This window comes from Cladophialophora psammophila (genome assembly GCF_000585535.1).
Source record: "Cladophialophora psammophila CBS 110553 chromosome Unknown aczJe-supercont1.15, whole genome shotgun sequence".
Classification (NCBI taxonomy): domain Eukaryota; kingdom Fungi; phylum Ascomycota; class Eurotiomycetes; order Chaetothyriales; family Herpotrichiellaceae; genus Cladophialophora; species Cladophialophora psammophila.
In genome coordinates this window covers 169,095-182,304 of record NW_006912936.1, presented here as the reverse complement: position 1 = coordinate 182,304, position 13,210 = coordinate 169,095, and the positions used below count along the sequence as shown (strand labels likewise).

Below are 13,210 nucleotides of genomic sequence, written 5' to 3'. Positions count from 1 at the left end.
AAATTTAAACAAGATCAGCCTTTGAAAACGAGTGCTCCCGGAACAGGCCTACTTTGCATTGAAGCCGTGTTGCTCCTTCATGATCCTAGCTATGTCTTTGACCTTGTGAGTACGGAATAAGGGCTGGAGGATGTCCTTCAGCAACGCCCACTTTTTGTCGTGGGGGACGCCTGCAAGGAAGGCCGCCCTCGATTGCGGTTCAACGAGGCGGCTATCTGCGTCCAAATCCATGGGTATTTCCATGGGGAGCTGCGTGAAGTAAACGTTGCAAGTCTGCTTGGGATGTTGAAGATTTTTGAGGCAGAATGTAGAAATGGGGAACAAGGAAATGAGAAGTAGACCCAGACTGCCGGTCGGAGACGGAGGCGATACACGTTATAAGAGGAAGAAAGAAAGCGCGAGATGTTGCACAGGATAAGGCTGTGGACATGGAAGACGAGGGACTCAAAGGATGAGGGATGGGAGGCGTGCGCATAAGCAATACGAAATTACGGCGGAATACCAGGCTGACAATCGGCGGCAAGCGGCGAGAAAGGGAGTCGCACATCGTGTTATACAAAGGCAGCCTTCCCATGTTTGCCTTGTTCATCGGTGTGGTCAGGAAGGGAGGAGGCATGAGGTCAAATCTGGCAGCGACGCCAAGAGAGACAAATGAGCACTGGCCAATGGGCGCGGCCGAGGGGTTCCACTCCGTATTGATTTTCCCGGCCCTTTATTGTTAGGCGCATTTCGGCTCAATGCGCTGTTCATGCACCGACGTTTACAGAATGCAAGGCTAATGCAGACAAAACTGTACCAGCCAATGCGAGCCTTCCAGCTTGACCATGGCTGTTCAACTCTTTGTCGCAAGAAATGTTCTTTCGTTTCCGTCCGCATCGTTGCAGATCATGTACCGTTTGGGGGTCTTGCTGGTGCGCTCTTCACACTATTATTTGTCGGCAGAATTGCCTTCGGTGCCATGCGCAGCCCCTGGCCAAGCGAGACAAAAACACACTGTCCAATCCTAACCATCACTTCCCATCAAACATCAAGCTATTAAGTTTTCTTCGAGATTATGCTTCCTGTACTTGCGGTCCTCTTCGTTCTTTGCACTCTATCGACTCGTCCGTCTCGCCCAAATGGATGAAGCCAGGAGGCTTCGACAGGCGTCCACTGAACAGAGATCAGGGGGCGCGATTTGAGCTAGGCATAGGACACCTATAAAGTCGAGAAGTGCCTTCCTCCTGTCAATCCATTCCTCTTGTTCCTTTTGTCCTGACCACAGGCATACATCTTGCGGTTGGTGCAGTTGGTGCTGTCTTTCTGCTTGCTTATTGCTTACTGCTTCTTACTCCTTGACCGTACCTTCTCTACCCAATGAGTTCTTCCGACCCCGTCAATGGCGCTCGACACAGCAAAGACATCCCCGGCTGCAGGAACTCAACTGCCAGTATTTGGGCCCCTTTGCTGCTTAGTCTGCAACAAGCTGCTGACAGTACGGGCAGGCTCATGAGCATGCTGCTCATGATCTTTTATCGGATCCAACCAAACCATCCGTCGTCCCTCGCTCATGCCCGTACCATGATCCTCACTATACTCTCCGCTATCAATTGGGGTAATTCGTTCGATAATCGAAGTAGAACTAACGAGAGTTAATGATATGATCGTATAGGAGTTGGCTAGATTGGGGCGCGTCTCACTTGCTATCGCTGGAACTTCACGGACTTCAGTCTCATCCTGCTTACGGGGTCTATGTTCAGATCGTCAACTGTCGAGAGTGCTGAAGTCAAATCTGGACGCACTGCCCTGTCTCCACTTTGTAGAGCGGGCTCGTACGTTTTCTCAATTTTTTCTTGGTCCACAAGGGGAAGCCTCAAGTACTGGGTATGTCGACTGCTGGGGATGTCAAAATAGACTCTCCACCCAGTCCATTCTCCCTCCTTTCCAAAGCGTGCTCGTTTGTCTTCTCAGCCATGTCCAGCCTGGCTTGAACCTCCAAGATTTTAACCGTTGAGGGTGTTGATGTAGGCCCTCGACCATTGATCTTCGCGAACCACCTTTTCTACAGCAGAATCGTAGCTATAAGGCCTTTTTTGTCAACTGGGTTGTGCGGATGAGGGGTAACTGGGTTTTGAGCTAAGTCATCAGTAGTCGACTCCGGAGATTGAGCCATGATCCAGGGATTCGTCTAGCAATCTTGGATGTTTGGATTGATTGACCAATCTAGGCGCCAGAAAGTTGATCGGTGTTGAGAAAGAAGAGAAGTTCCATCCGGATAGAAGAGGCTTAAATACTAGCGGTGCCGCAGCGCCAAGAGGTCTCAGGAATTACCAAATGGGGCTGGTCCAACACGGATTTTAATGTGGTATTATGAAGCTGGACCTCGCCGGCTATTTTAAAGAAATATCAATGTGGGCACCAGCAAGCACTATCACGATGCTCCCGCTCATCCTGTGGTTCACGGGATACCATTCCATCTCATGACGTTGGGATAAGGCTGGCCAATAATGATCAAGTGTCTGTCTAGCTGAAATGGAATACGAGAACTGCGCCCGTTTAGGTAGCCGTGCATGTTCCATTTCATCCAATCATGTTTTGCAGAATAACGCCGCCAGACGCCTCATTTTGGCAAAAGATACGAGATGTGCCCAGACACCGTTGGTCTTGGTGGTGGCGCGTAGCGCGGAATGCTAGCCCCGGATTTCAGGGTGTATTTGGCCAACTCGGGCATGACTCGTTTTCGTATATATCGTCAATACCCATTTTCGGCGATGTTAGATATGTAATCACCCATTTAGGGCAAAGAATGAATGAGTCAGTTAAATTCAAGCGACGCAAAAGGAAAGCTTTTTTGACGACAAAACCGATTAATTGAATATAAAACAAAGGCCGGAATATCCATGTGTGCATGGGGGATGACTCGTCGCAGAGAAATATCAGCAAAATGGTGATTTAGATGAGGATAGTCGTTGGCATCCCCATTATAGCGGCATTGCCATGGCTCTTACCGACAATGTCTATCTAGGTACTATCTTGAGTACCATATAAGTCTACAGAACCCTGCAAACACATTGAGAAGAAGACACACGGAGCCGATGACCAAAAAGTGTATACATGTGGGGTTTGGGAGGAATGCCCCCAAAATGTGCAGAATATCTCGATTGGAAAGAATATGCCACCATTGTGCATCTTCGAACTGGTGTCTGGTATCAGGATCTCCACCTCTAAAAGACCACTAAAAACGGTCCTTCGTCTTCGGCCCTCCACCCGAATATGAGACTGCGGAGGAGATGTAGGCGTTCGACATTTCTCTCTCCTGGCAATCAGAAATTACCTTTCTGACCTTGTCGAAAACGGACATGATGTCGTTGTTGTTTACCTTTGGGAAATGAGTGATAATCTCTTCAATCTGCCTCTTTGTGGAGGTCTTCGTCCAATTCGGCTGGTCTTAGGGACTCCTTGGTCGGAAAAGAAGAGGCTGTGGGGGACAGAACGAAGACCGGTGAAAATTCTTGCCTATCATCTACCTAGAGAGCTCTGGCTCTCCTCTATCTAGGGGCATGGGGTGTCAAGCGCCCCAAGCTGGTCTGGAAAGGCGGTGGCGACCTACCACGAGGTAGTTGTGCACCACAGAGGCCATCTTATTTGCTCTATGTGTGAACATATAGCTCAGCAAAAAAAAAGATTCCAACCCAACCGTCTGAAAACACAACACAAGGCACGTTGATCGAGAAAAACGAAGAGCTCGTCGCCTAGAACAAGAGGGGAGAAGAGAAGGGAAACTCATGCTTGAACTGTTCGGGGACATTATAATAATACATCGTTGCCTTTGGGTTTAGGTGAGCAGAATCATATTTGTGACGTAGATCAGTGTCCAGATAGTTGATAACATTTGTCTTTCTTGCGAGATGTCTGTCTATCCTGTCCTTCAGCGATCTCATTCCGGTTCATACCAACATCTGGCCGCTGTCAGAATGGCCAACCTGAAACCTCTCCTATCGTCGACGTCCATGGCGAGGTCGTCCTACTGTAAATTGCGCTGATGATCAAACGGGCCTGATGCTCGTTCTGTCTCACAGCAGATACCTTTTCCGGACCTGACGAGGCATACTATGCTCTACAACGCCGCCAGAGACAACGTGACAGGAGAGAACGGATTGCGGATTGTGTCCAACAATGCGACGATTTGGGCGTTGGCGCCAAGTAAACCAGATGAGAAGAGCGCGCGGATCCAGTGAACGATACAGTCGAGATATAATAAAGGCAGCCATCCGCCTGTAGTTGTCGTGAACGGTGGTCTGATAGTAGCTTACTTTACGTCCGATATTGTCCTTGTTGAGGACGTTGTCCTCGACGTCTTCTGACTCGTACAGCCCGGACGCGTATCTGAAAGTTCGCGAGGTTCTGAAGCTCTGTTGGTTTCAATACAAAGAGCCGAACGATGGTCCACATCAGACCAGCGGCTCCGCGGCGCCAGAGCTGAACTTCACACTCTCATCGAGCGGACGCATAGCGATAAGGAAGTTGCCTGAAGCTGAGACTGCCCGCTACAGGCCGATCGTGCCGCATTGCTCGCCCAAAAAATATCGCGCCAGCGTGCTTTTGTTCTCGAGGTCACGGAAACTGGGTCGCCACCAATCCAGGGAATAGAAGGAAGCAATATTGAAAATCCAGCACGGGGGTGGTGTGAGTACAAGAGCATGTCTACTTAATTCGTTGCGTCAGAATGGCCTCGTGCTATTCCGAACACATCAAAATAAGAGTGCGCGCTGTAATTCAGCTCCTGCATCCCACGGTCTATCTCGAGAGCTCCTTCATCGCTCCATGTCAGGTCTTCTGTAGGCGAATAGGATTCCACGTGGCTACTGATTTATGTCATGCACCGATATCTCTCGAACGGAGTAGGTTATTTGAATTGTTGCAACTGGCTGCATACTCAACGAGCTAGCTATGGTTGATTGCGAATGTTCTTCTGTGATGCGATCACTCTCAATCTGTATGATGAACTATCAGGTCTATCATGCAACTGCACCTGCTCTGCAGGAAGATATGCTTGCAGCAGTGCCAAGAGGTTAGAGGGCCGTCAGGTGGCCAGCCGCCCTCACAACCTCTGTCGTTCTTCCCCATTACTGCGTTAAACTACACGGGCACAGGACATCCGAAGCTGACGGCAACGGTTCCGCCAGGGCCGAAAACAGCAATCAAACCTTCAATAGCAGCCCAGGTACCCATTCCACAGCATGCAAGGCCAAGGAGAACGTAGATGAGTGCAATGGTGCTTCTAAACCAGGTCTTCTTGTAGCCCCTAATCCATCGCTTCAAGCCGTCGTCGTGCCTGATCGTCTCGCGTGTGGCCGGGTTGAAACCTTCGCCAGGAAGTTCAGCAGCCTTGTGGATGATGCTGCTCAGGTACATCATGCCTGGAAAGGTGTACGTAAAATTCATCATGAAGACGGCGCCGACAAAGCTGACAATGCCGTTGAGGTTAGGTACCGCCCCAGCAACGACAAATGCGAGAATCCAATAGCATGGTCCCAAGAGGTACCAGAGGATCTTGCCCTTCTTTTCAACTATCGAGGGGAACTTGAAGATGGCCTGGAAAACTTCAAGGTACACCGTCTTCATGCCGATGTTGAAGTACATGATGATGGCAATCCAACCAGAGAGAAGTCTGAGAACGTTACCGGCAGTCTGTAGGCCGTATGGATTGACAACGTTCACGATGTTGTTGGCAGAGTATTGGCCATAGAAGGAGTAGACGAAGACACCGAAGAACATATAGACGATGCAAATGAAAGCTTGGGCAAGAAACATGCCTTTCCAGAAGTCTAGCGGATGTCTCATTTCCGAGAGGAAGGCGACGAATAGGAGAGCGCCAGCATATGCGTAGACCATGGTGTTGACAGCGTTGAATGTAGCCGCAAAGCCTGGAGATTGCTGTTGGTATTGATCTGGTGGAATGCCAGCAAAGACTTTGATGGGCTCGATAGTCTGGATAAGCGTAGACCTTGTGATTGCTGGGTAGTAAGGCGCAAAGTGTGAAGCCGCCACCATACTGTTGTAACGCTGGTCAGCAAGCTATGTCAACGGACAACCGAGGAAGAAGGCTGACCAGATGATGAAGTTCACAATGTTCATCCACACGGCGGCATTGGAAATCCATCCAATCTTCTTCAAGCTTCGAATGAATCCTCCAAGCATCCCGACAACCATGATGACAACCATCATCGCTACGAAGCACACGCTCGAGTGAGCGATCTGCTCAATGTTCAAAGCCTTGCTGAAGATCAAGATGGCCACGGTGAAGAATTGCTGGAGGGATTGGGCGACGTTGATGAAATGGCGCATATTCACGCCGAAGAGGCGCAAAAATGGATCACCAAAGCTCTGCATTGGGTAGCGAGATGAGTCGAGATCGAGGAAAGTTTTCCAGATAACCCAGCCGCCCCAGGCAGCGAAAATGCCGAAGATGAGGTAGAGAGCTACACCAGTGCCATAGCCTACGCTGGCAAAGACAAACCTATATTGAACTGTCAGTCACGATGTGTATTTATCTGAGTCTCGAGGAGTCCTTACGGTGCACCTGACCAACCGAGAATATCAGTGGTGATGAGGAAGAACATCTGGCCCCAGCTGGCAGTTCGGAGTGCACGAGCAGCAGTACGCCATTCCGCGTCTGAGACCTTCAGTGGAGACTCGGCAGGCTGGCCATTGTCAACATCAGTGACAACACCAGCCGGCTGCTTCTCATTAACCTGTGCTAAGGTCTGAAGTCTGGCCTCCTTGTCTGCTTTCGCCTTCTTTCGACCAGCTTTCGACAAGGCGTTCTTGATCGAGTCGTGAAGGGGAGAGCCATGCTCGGCCTGGAACACTTTGTTCTCTTCAATCTCCATCTCACGCTCGATCTTGGCCCAGTAGACGTATTCTTCGTACGTCACGGTGCTATCGACACGAGCGGCGAAACCCCATACGCGCTCCATGACCTGCGGCTTCTCACTGGGCGAGATAGATGGCTTGCGCATCTGCTTCTCGGTCACCACATCCAGCTCTGGCGCTGGATGTGTTACTGGGGCGATATGCTCCATGGCTGAAAGACAGTGAAGGGGATGAACGTGAGAAACGCAGAAACGAAGTCGTGCGCTGTAAGGAAAGCAGGGTCATTGGGGGGGGGCCAAGGGACTCCTAATAAGTGGCCACACGGAACGGAACTGTCTGATGTCCCAGCTGTCGCTTCTCGCGATGTAACATGAAATGAACACACGATCAATCGAACAGTGGCGGTTTAGCCATTGGCAGCCGCTGGAAATTGCGCACGCGGCGTTAGCGATATCTCATGCTCCTGTTGATAACGATGAAGCTTTGCTTGGGTGGCACTCTTGATAAGATGAAGCTTGCTTGGGTCGCACAAGCATGACAATAAACTCTGCTGCGATTGGCGGGGTGACCAATGATGGTCCATAGGATGAGCGGCCGAGGCCCGTTCGCTGCCAATTCGAACGAACAAACGGGGGAGGTCAGGCAGGTGTACAGGGTACTTAGGTAGAGACGCAGCGTTTCATCGCAGGTCGCTAACACAACGGGACACAGGACACGGCTCGACGGCTCGACGGCTCGCGATCAGATGGCTAGCGTGGGATCTGCATTATAGACTGAATTCACCCCGGACACGCCAAGCATGAGCCATCCCCGAGCGGGAAGGTGATAAGCTTTCCAAGCTTCCAAACACGGTGCCAAGCTTCCTTCGACTCGGCCTCGAGATATGTCGGAAATCTTGGCAGATCTTGGCAATGGCAAATTCGGCCTTGCCCATCGTACAGAAGGACACCCTTCGATTCTAGCGATAAATAAGGTGGTATTGCTAAATATCAAAAACTGGGACCTGGGGGTCAAATGATGGGTCCCTAAGAAACATTTATGGCTATGCTCAGGTTTCTCAAAGACATGGCTCAGGGCCTGCCAAGCGGCGCTCAGGGCCGCACAGCTACGGCTAAAAACGGCTTAGTCATACCTAAGATCAACCAGCCAGTGCTCCACGTCTCCAACATCTGGAAAATCTCGAAAAGGTCGATAAACGTCCTGCTCCTCTGCATCTAACTTCTTACACCATCACCTTGAAGAGCTTTACTACGTTGGCGACTTCTGTTATCATTGTTCGGGCGTCACGGCCGTGACGCCCGGCGCGGAGATGGCATTCAGGTTGGGTTTTGGAATGGCTTGCAATGTATACGAGACAAGGGTTGCCAACTGAATTCATGCTCGCAGGAAATCTTCAAGCTCACGATCGTTCTGGCCTAGTGGTTGACATTGGCCGGCTTCACGTCTGCTCCTAGTGTAACTAGTATAGAGACCCATTCGCTTTCGCACGCATCCACCGTCCCTGAACTAGGCTGAAAGATCGAATCGTATTCAGTAAGCCTTGCCATTAGCTGTGTGACTGTTTCCTTGTCACCGTAGACTGCCCTTCCATTTGGCAGAGATGTTTCAAACTTTTTCAAATTCTTGCCCTTCTTAGTTTTCTTTGGGATGTCGTCTTCGGTCTCTAACTTTCGTACCCTGGGAGAGCTCGAGAACGATATTTTTTTTAGAGGGCATCACTTGCATGATGGGAAGCGAATCAGGTCATTTGTCTCGGCCGGTCGGATGAAGGATGATGCCAGCAGCTTGGTCTAGGTGCCAAGGAAGCGGAACCAAACAAGTATCGCTGCTAGAGTTGTACTGATAGGACGTCGCCCTGCGGCTGTTGCACTGTTCATTGAATGTCATCCCAAATGTGAGTTGGTGATGGATGAGGACGTTAGAGCTCTATGTCTGCAAGGCTCCTTTGACAGCCAGTCAAGCTCTAGATCGATGAGAACGCTTTGCATGGAAGTATTTCGACGCACCTACCCCCTCTACTAGGACATCAACGATAACAAGGCACTTTCATTTCTCGACCTCGTCCCATGAAATTAGCACCGTCTCGCTGCTGCCTAACACTTTGCTGATAATGTCTGTTGCACCAAGTATGTGAGTGTGAATGGTATCTTTGCTCTCTCTGTCTTCTGCGCGTTCGAAACGAAAAACTTGTTTGCCTTGATTGTTCGGCGGTAGAGGTGCTTTTTCGTGGTATCAACCCAATTATGGATGACTGTGTTAGACTTCTGGGTTGGATCATAGAAGAATCTGCCGCCCTGCATCTGGTTGCCATACGGGCCGGATTGTAGGAAAATTGTGTTAAGGACGAAGCTGTTTGACGCTCGTGCTAGGACGGATTTCATGTGGGAGATAATTTCGGCCTCCTTGGCTTGTTTTTCCTGGCCCCTACAATAGGCTTATCCCGGCATCCATCTGCCCCCAGTCGACATGCGGCGTATGGATTCTTTAGCTATGTTGGTGGATCGGTGAGAGTGAGGAGGGTTTGGTGACTGCTGGGTTGTGTCGAGAGGGCTGAGCCCCGAGAGAGGAGGTCGATGATTCTTCCGTCGTCCTGATCTTGAGCGGAATTGATGTATTTCATAGCGTGACTGAGTGAGCTGCCCTCTTTCTTCTCCTCGATCGGCAACGTCAAGACGCCCACAAAAATTCCGAGGTTTAACACCAAGCCTCCAAAGGCAACAAGCCACATCTTATCACGAAATCGGACATAGTCCTATCCTCCGGTACTCCACTAGGAGAATCATGGGTACTCTCGCAGTCACGAATACAACTCGTCATTCGACTTCGAACTTGGGAACAAGATCGCTCCCAAGCAAGTTCAGTCGATTGAGCTAGTGGAAGCTCGGGGCCTGGAGGATGAGGTGTCAGAGGAGAAAGCTGGTAGAGAGACAAAGGAGACTCACGAAGACCTTAATATTGCTATGCCAGAGTGTTCGGAAGGAGGCCCCGATCCCAGTCATGCTCTCCAGGTGCCATTTCTTGAGCATTCACTCGAAGAGGGAATGGGCCTACTTGGTCTTCCAAATCACTTGGAAGATGTTTTTTTGTATGTCCGGCTTCAGAATGCCTTGCTACGTGGCCGGGGTGGCCAGCTGCTGAGAGAATGTTAGCAATGGGTGTATCCGACGGGTGTTAGAATGCGAGGTCCCACCTTCGGCGGGGTAGCGACTGAGGTCGCCCTTGACCAACAACGGGAGCTCCAAAAAGGAACGATTCAGTGGTCGCTTGTTATAACCCGTTACACGCAGCTAAAAAGACTTTGACACACATCGGTCGAAGTGACAATCGAGCTGGTTGTCCGTCGCATATGATCTTAAATGATTGTCATGCCTCACCTCTTAGAGGACTCTGGCCAAGTTGTGTAGCTCTTTTCGAGCGCTTGATTTCGTCTTTTTTGGTGTCAAAGGCCAGGCGAGTGTCCCCTCCACGCTCGCTGGGGGTGGGGAAGGCCTTGGGCGGAGTTGATCAAACAGATTGTATTGCTCAGTGGGAAGCCCATCCAGAAGTCGCGGATGATGGTACCGGTGACCTGGCTGAAGGTTATTGTCGTCTGGCAGTCGGTAGCTGGCCATCGATGTGTTCCCTTCTTCCGGCTGCACTGACTCTCCCATGCCCGTGCCCGAGCCATATTTTTTGTCCTTTAATCCTTCTCCATACTCATTGCCCCCAGACCCCAAATACCCACCTTCGCCTTCGACCAACGGAATGTAAGGATTTTTGAACAGCCAATAGAATTTTACCTGGAGGCTTTTTTTGTCATTTGAGAGTTTGATCGATTTCAGGGCATAGTAAGCGTTGGACCAATACTTGTGGGCAGTCGCTGTTAGAAAGATGAAATTGTGTCAAACATCTGTTCCTGCGAGGAATATTGACGTATACCAAGTGGAATATTGACCGACTAATGGAACAAATACATCAAAATCTTCGCGAGGAGCCACCCTCAAGAATAGTACGCAAAGTTGGCACACGATCCCGGCGGTAATAAGTCCACTGACGAGTTCCTCGTCTGGACTCATGCTCGCTTACTTTGAGAGATTGCCAGGCGTCATGTTTGCTTGTACAAATCATGCCAGATCATTGGGGTTTTGGAGTGCAGGCGTCACCAAGTTTCTGACGCATCTGCTCCGGACAAAATGACCGAAGATGTGCGAGAAAGAGTCTTACGCAGGCTAAGGTCTTAAACAGGCACGCCGGGATGATCTTGTTGTCTTCTCAAGGAAGGATATGACAAGAACAAAAAGGTGACTTTCCTCATCTGGGGTTCCCTCCATCACGATTACGAAGACGGTGGATGATATGTTTCTCAATCGGATCGAGTAGCCACAGGTGTTTGTCCCCTTAGTTTGATGGCTGTAGGGTCACTTCAAGTTTGGAAAAGTGGCTTTAAACTCGGCCTCTTGCCACATGGTCCACCTAAAATAAGCGAGCTATGTTTGATTGGAGGATTGGCATGTCTGACTTAAGGATTTCTGTCTTATTCTCTAGACTGGCTCGGGTCTTTTCATTGACGAGAAAGTAGATGACACCGACAACGGAGCTTGTACTGCAAGTCCGTCATGTCAAATTATCTAAATCCACCAATGGGACCCCATTCGCGGAGGATCCCTGAACACTAGACATACAAACGGCAGAGACGAAGTACTTGAAATGGACGGGCGCCAGGTGTGGGAAATGCTCGCTCGTATATTGTTCCCCAGGAGTGCCTCCGATAGAATTGGACCACTTGAGTCAGTGGGAGTTCTTTATCCCGCTTCGACCGTGCTTCACCCTCATCCTGTTTGACTTCTCCCCTTCATCACAAAAGGTGATTGCAATTAAACCGTGGCGGTCCCAGTGGTGGGTAGCCTCTTGATAGAAGTTGAGGCTGCTCCTAAGGACTTAAATACCGGTTCTCGAACTAGTAGCTCGCGGCTTCTAGAGTAGTGGCCATCTCTGGAGCGACAGTACTGGCGGTGATGGCCGCATTCGAACCGACGCGCAGTTCGTGGAAGGGGGGCATGGAGAACACGCCGGCCTTAGCACACAGTAGAAGTTTTGCCTCAGAGTTGGTTAGATCGGAGAGAACCACCTCGTCTCGTCTGCCCGCGGAGGAGTTCGTGTGAACAGTGCGGGAAATTTGTAGATTTTTGTCGTCGGCGAGGAACCAAGGCTGCGCGTTACGCTTGTACAGTTCGAGGTTGAGACGATTCACTCTGCTCTCAATCGGGATGAGAACGACCATCTTCTCTCGATATGTGTCGCCACAAACAGAGGGTCAGCGTCTTGATCCTTAACGCCCCTCTCCTCAGCGTCTCGCTCCGCCCGGGCTTGCATCTCCTTGTTGTAGCTGTGTGTCCATTCTCAATCCAACTCCTCCATCACCCTCTCCTTCCACAAGGATGATCGAAATCTTTCGATGGCTTCACGGCCTGCAACTATCGTCGGGAGAAGGAATGTATTGTCATCGGCGCCGAGAGGCTGGCCATCAAACTCGTACATATCAAGACTGTTCTTTATCGAAAGTACGTCGAGATAGTCCGACATATTGAGTCGAGTGGGAGGGCGGCTGTTAAGTCGCTGGTCGAGGTGAAATTGGAGAGTCCGGTGACATAAAGCGCAAGGGAAAGTAAAGAGGTGACGCTGGAGATCTGTGTGGAATTTGGCGTGGAATTCTCGGTAGAGGATCAACACCAATTCTTGACTTTCTGGATATCAGCGCACTGCTCCAACACGCCGATGCGGCGTCTCTAGACGCTTCGTCAAGCCCTAGACCACCTACCTGGTGGTCTTCGACGTCTAAACCTCCGCTGGGATAGCTATTGGCACCGGGATGACGACTATATCTCAGTATTCGTCCACTGTCGTCGTATACTCAGTGGATGAGCTGTTTTCCTTGCGTGATCGCAGAACCCGGACTGTACGGAACGGTGCTTCCTAGTGGAGCTTTAGCACTCTCTGGGCTTCGACAAGGAGGCACATTGATGGTCTCGGTTGTGAAATAAGATCGTGGAAACCGTCTTCTTTCGCCTAGGGCTGCTCGGTTTGACTTCGAACGGAGACTCCAGACCGCCGAGAGAAGGAGGTTGGGACGTGGATAAAGCATATCCGATGCATCAGCACTGTCCGCGTCAATAGAGAAGTCAATCGTCATCCGGTGTTGCAAGCGCTCTCAAAGGAATAGGTAGAGAGCGGATATTTGAAGTAGCGGACCTGGGAAATGCGTGTCGTCCCCAGGATCGAGACGTGCAGGATGCTCAGGATAGATGGAAGGATCCGTAACGTTCAGCGCAAGTCTTGTTGGGAGGCTTGAATTTTGATAGGAAGACTGGGTCACCTC

At 50.4% G+C, this 13,210-nt stretch overlaps 1 protein-coding gene across 1 annotated transcript; it reads right to left on the bottom strand.

The window, feature by feature from the left end:
- Nucleotides 1-5,118: 5,118 nt before the first annotated feature.
- On the bottom strand, nucleotides 5,119-7,064 carry A1O5_09001 (uncharacterized protein; the record flags this gene model as incomplete). The annotated part of the gene is made up of 3 exons (XM_007749581.1): nucleotides 5,119-6,034; nucleotides 6,092-6,499; nucleotides 6,556-7,064. The coding sequence occupies 3 exons, from the start codon at nucleotides 7,062-7,064 to the stop codon at nucleotides 5,119-5,121; spliced, it is 1,833 nt and encodes a 610-aa protein (XP_007747771.1).
- Between the last annotated feature and the right edge of the window lie 6,146 nt (nucleotides 7,065-13,210).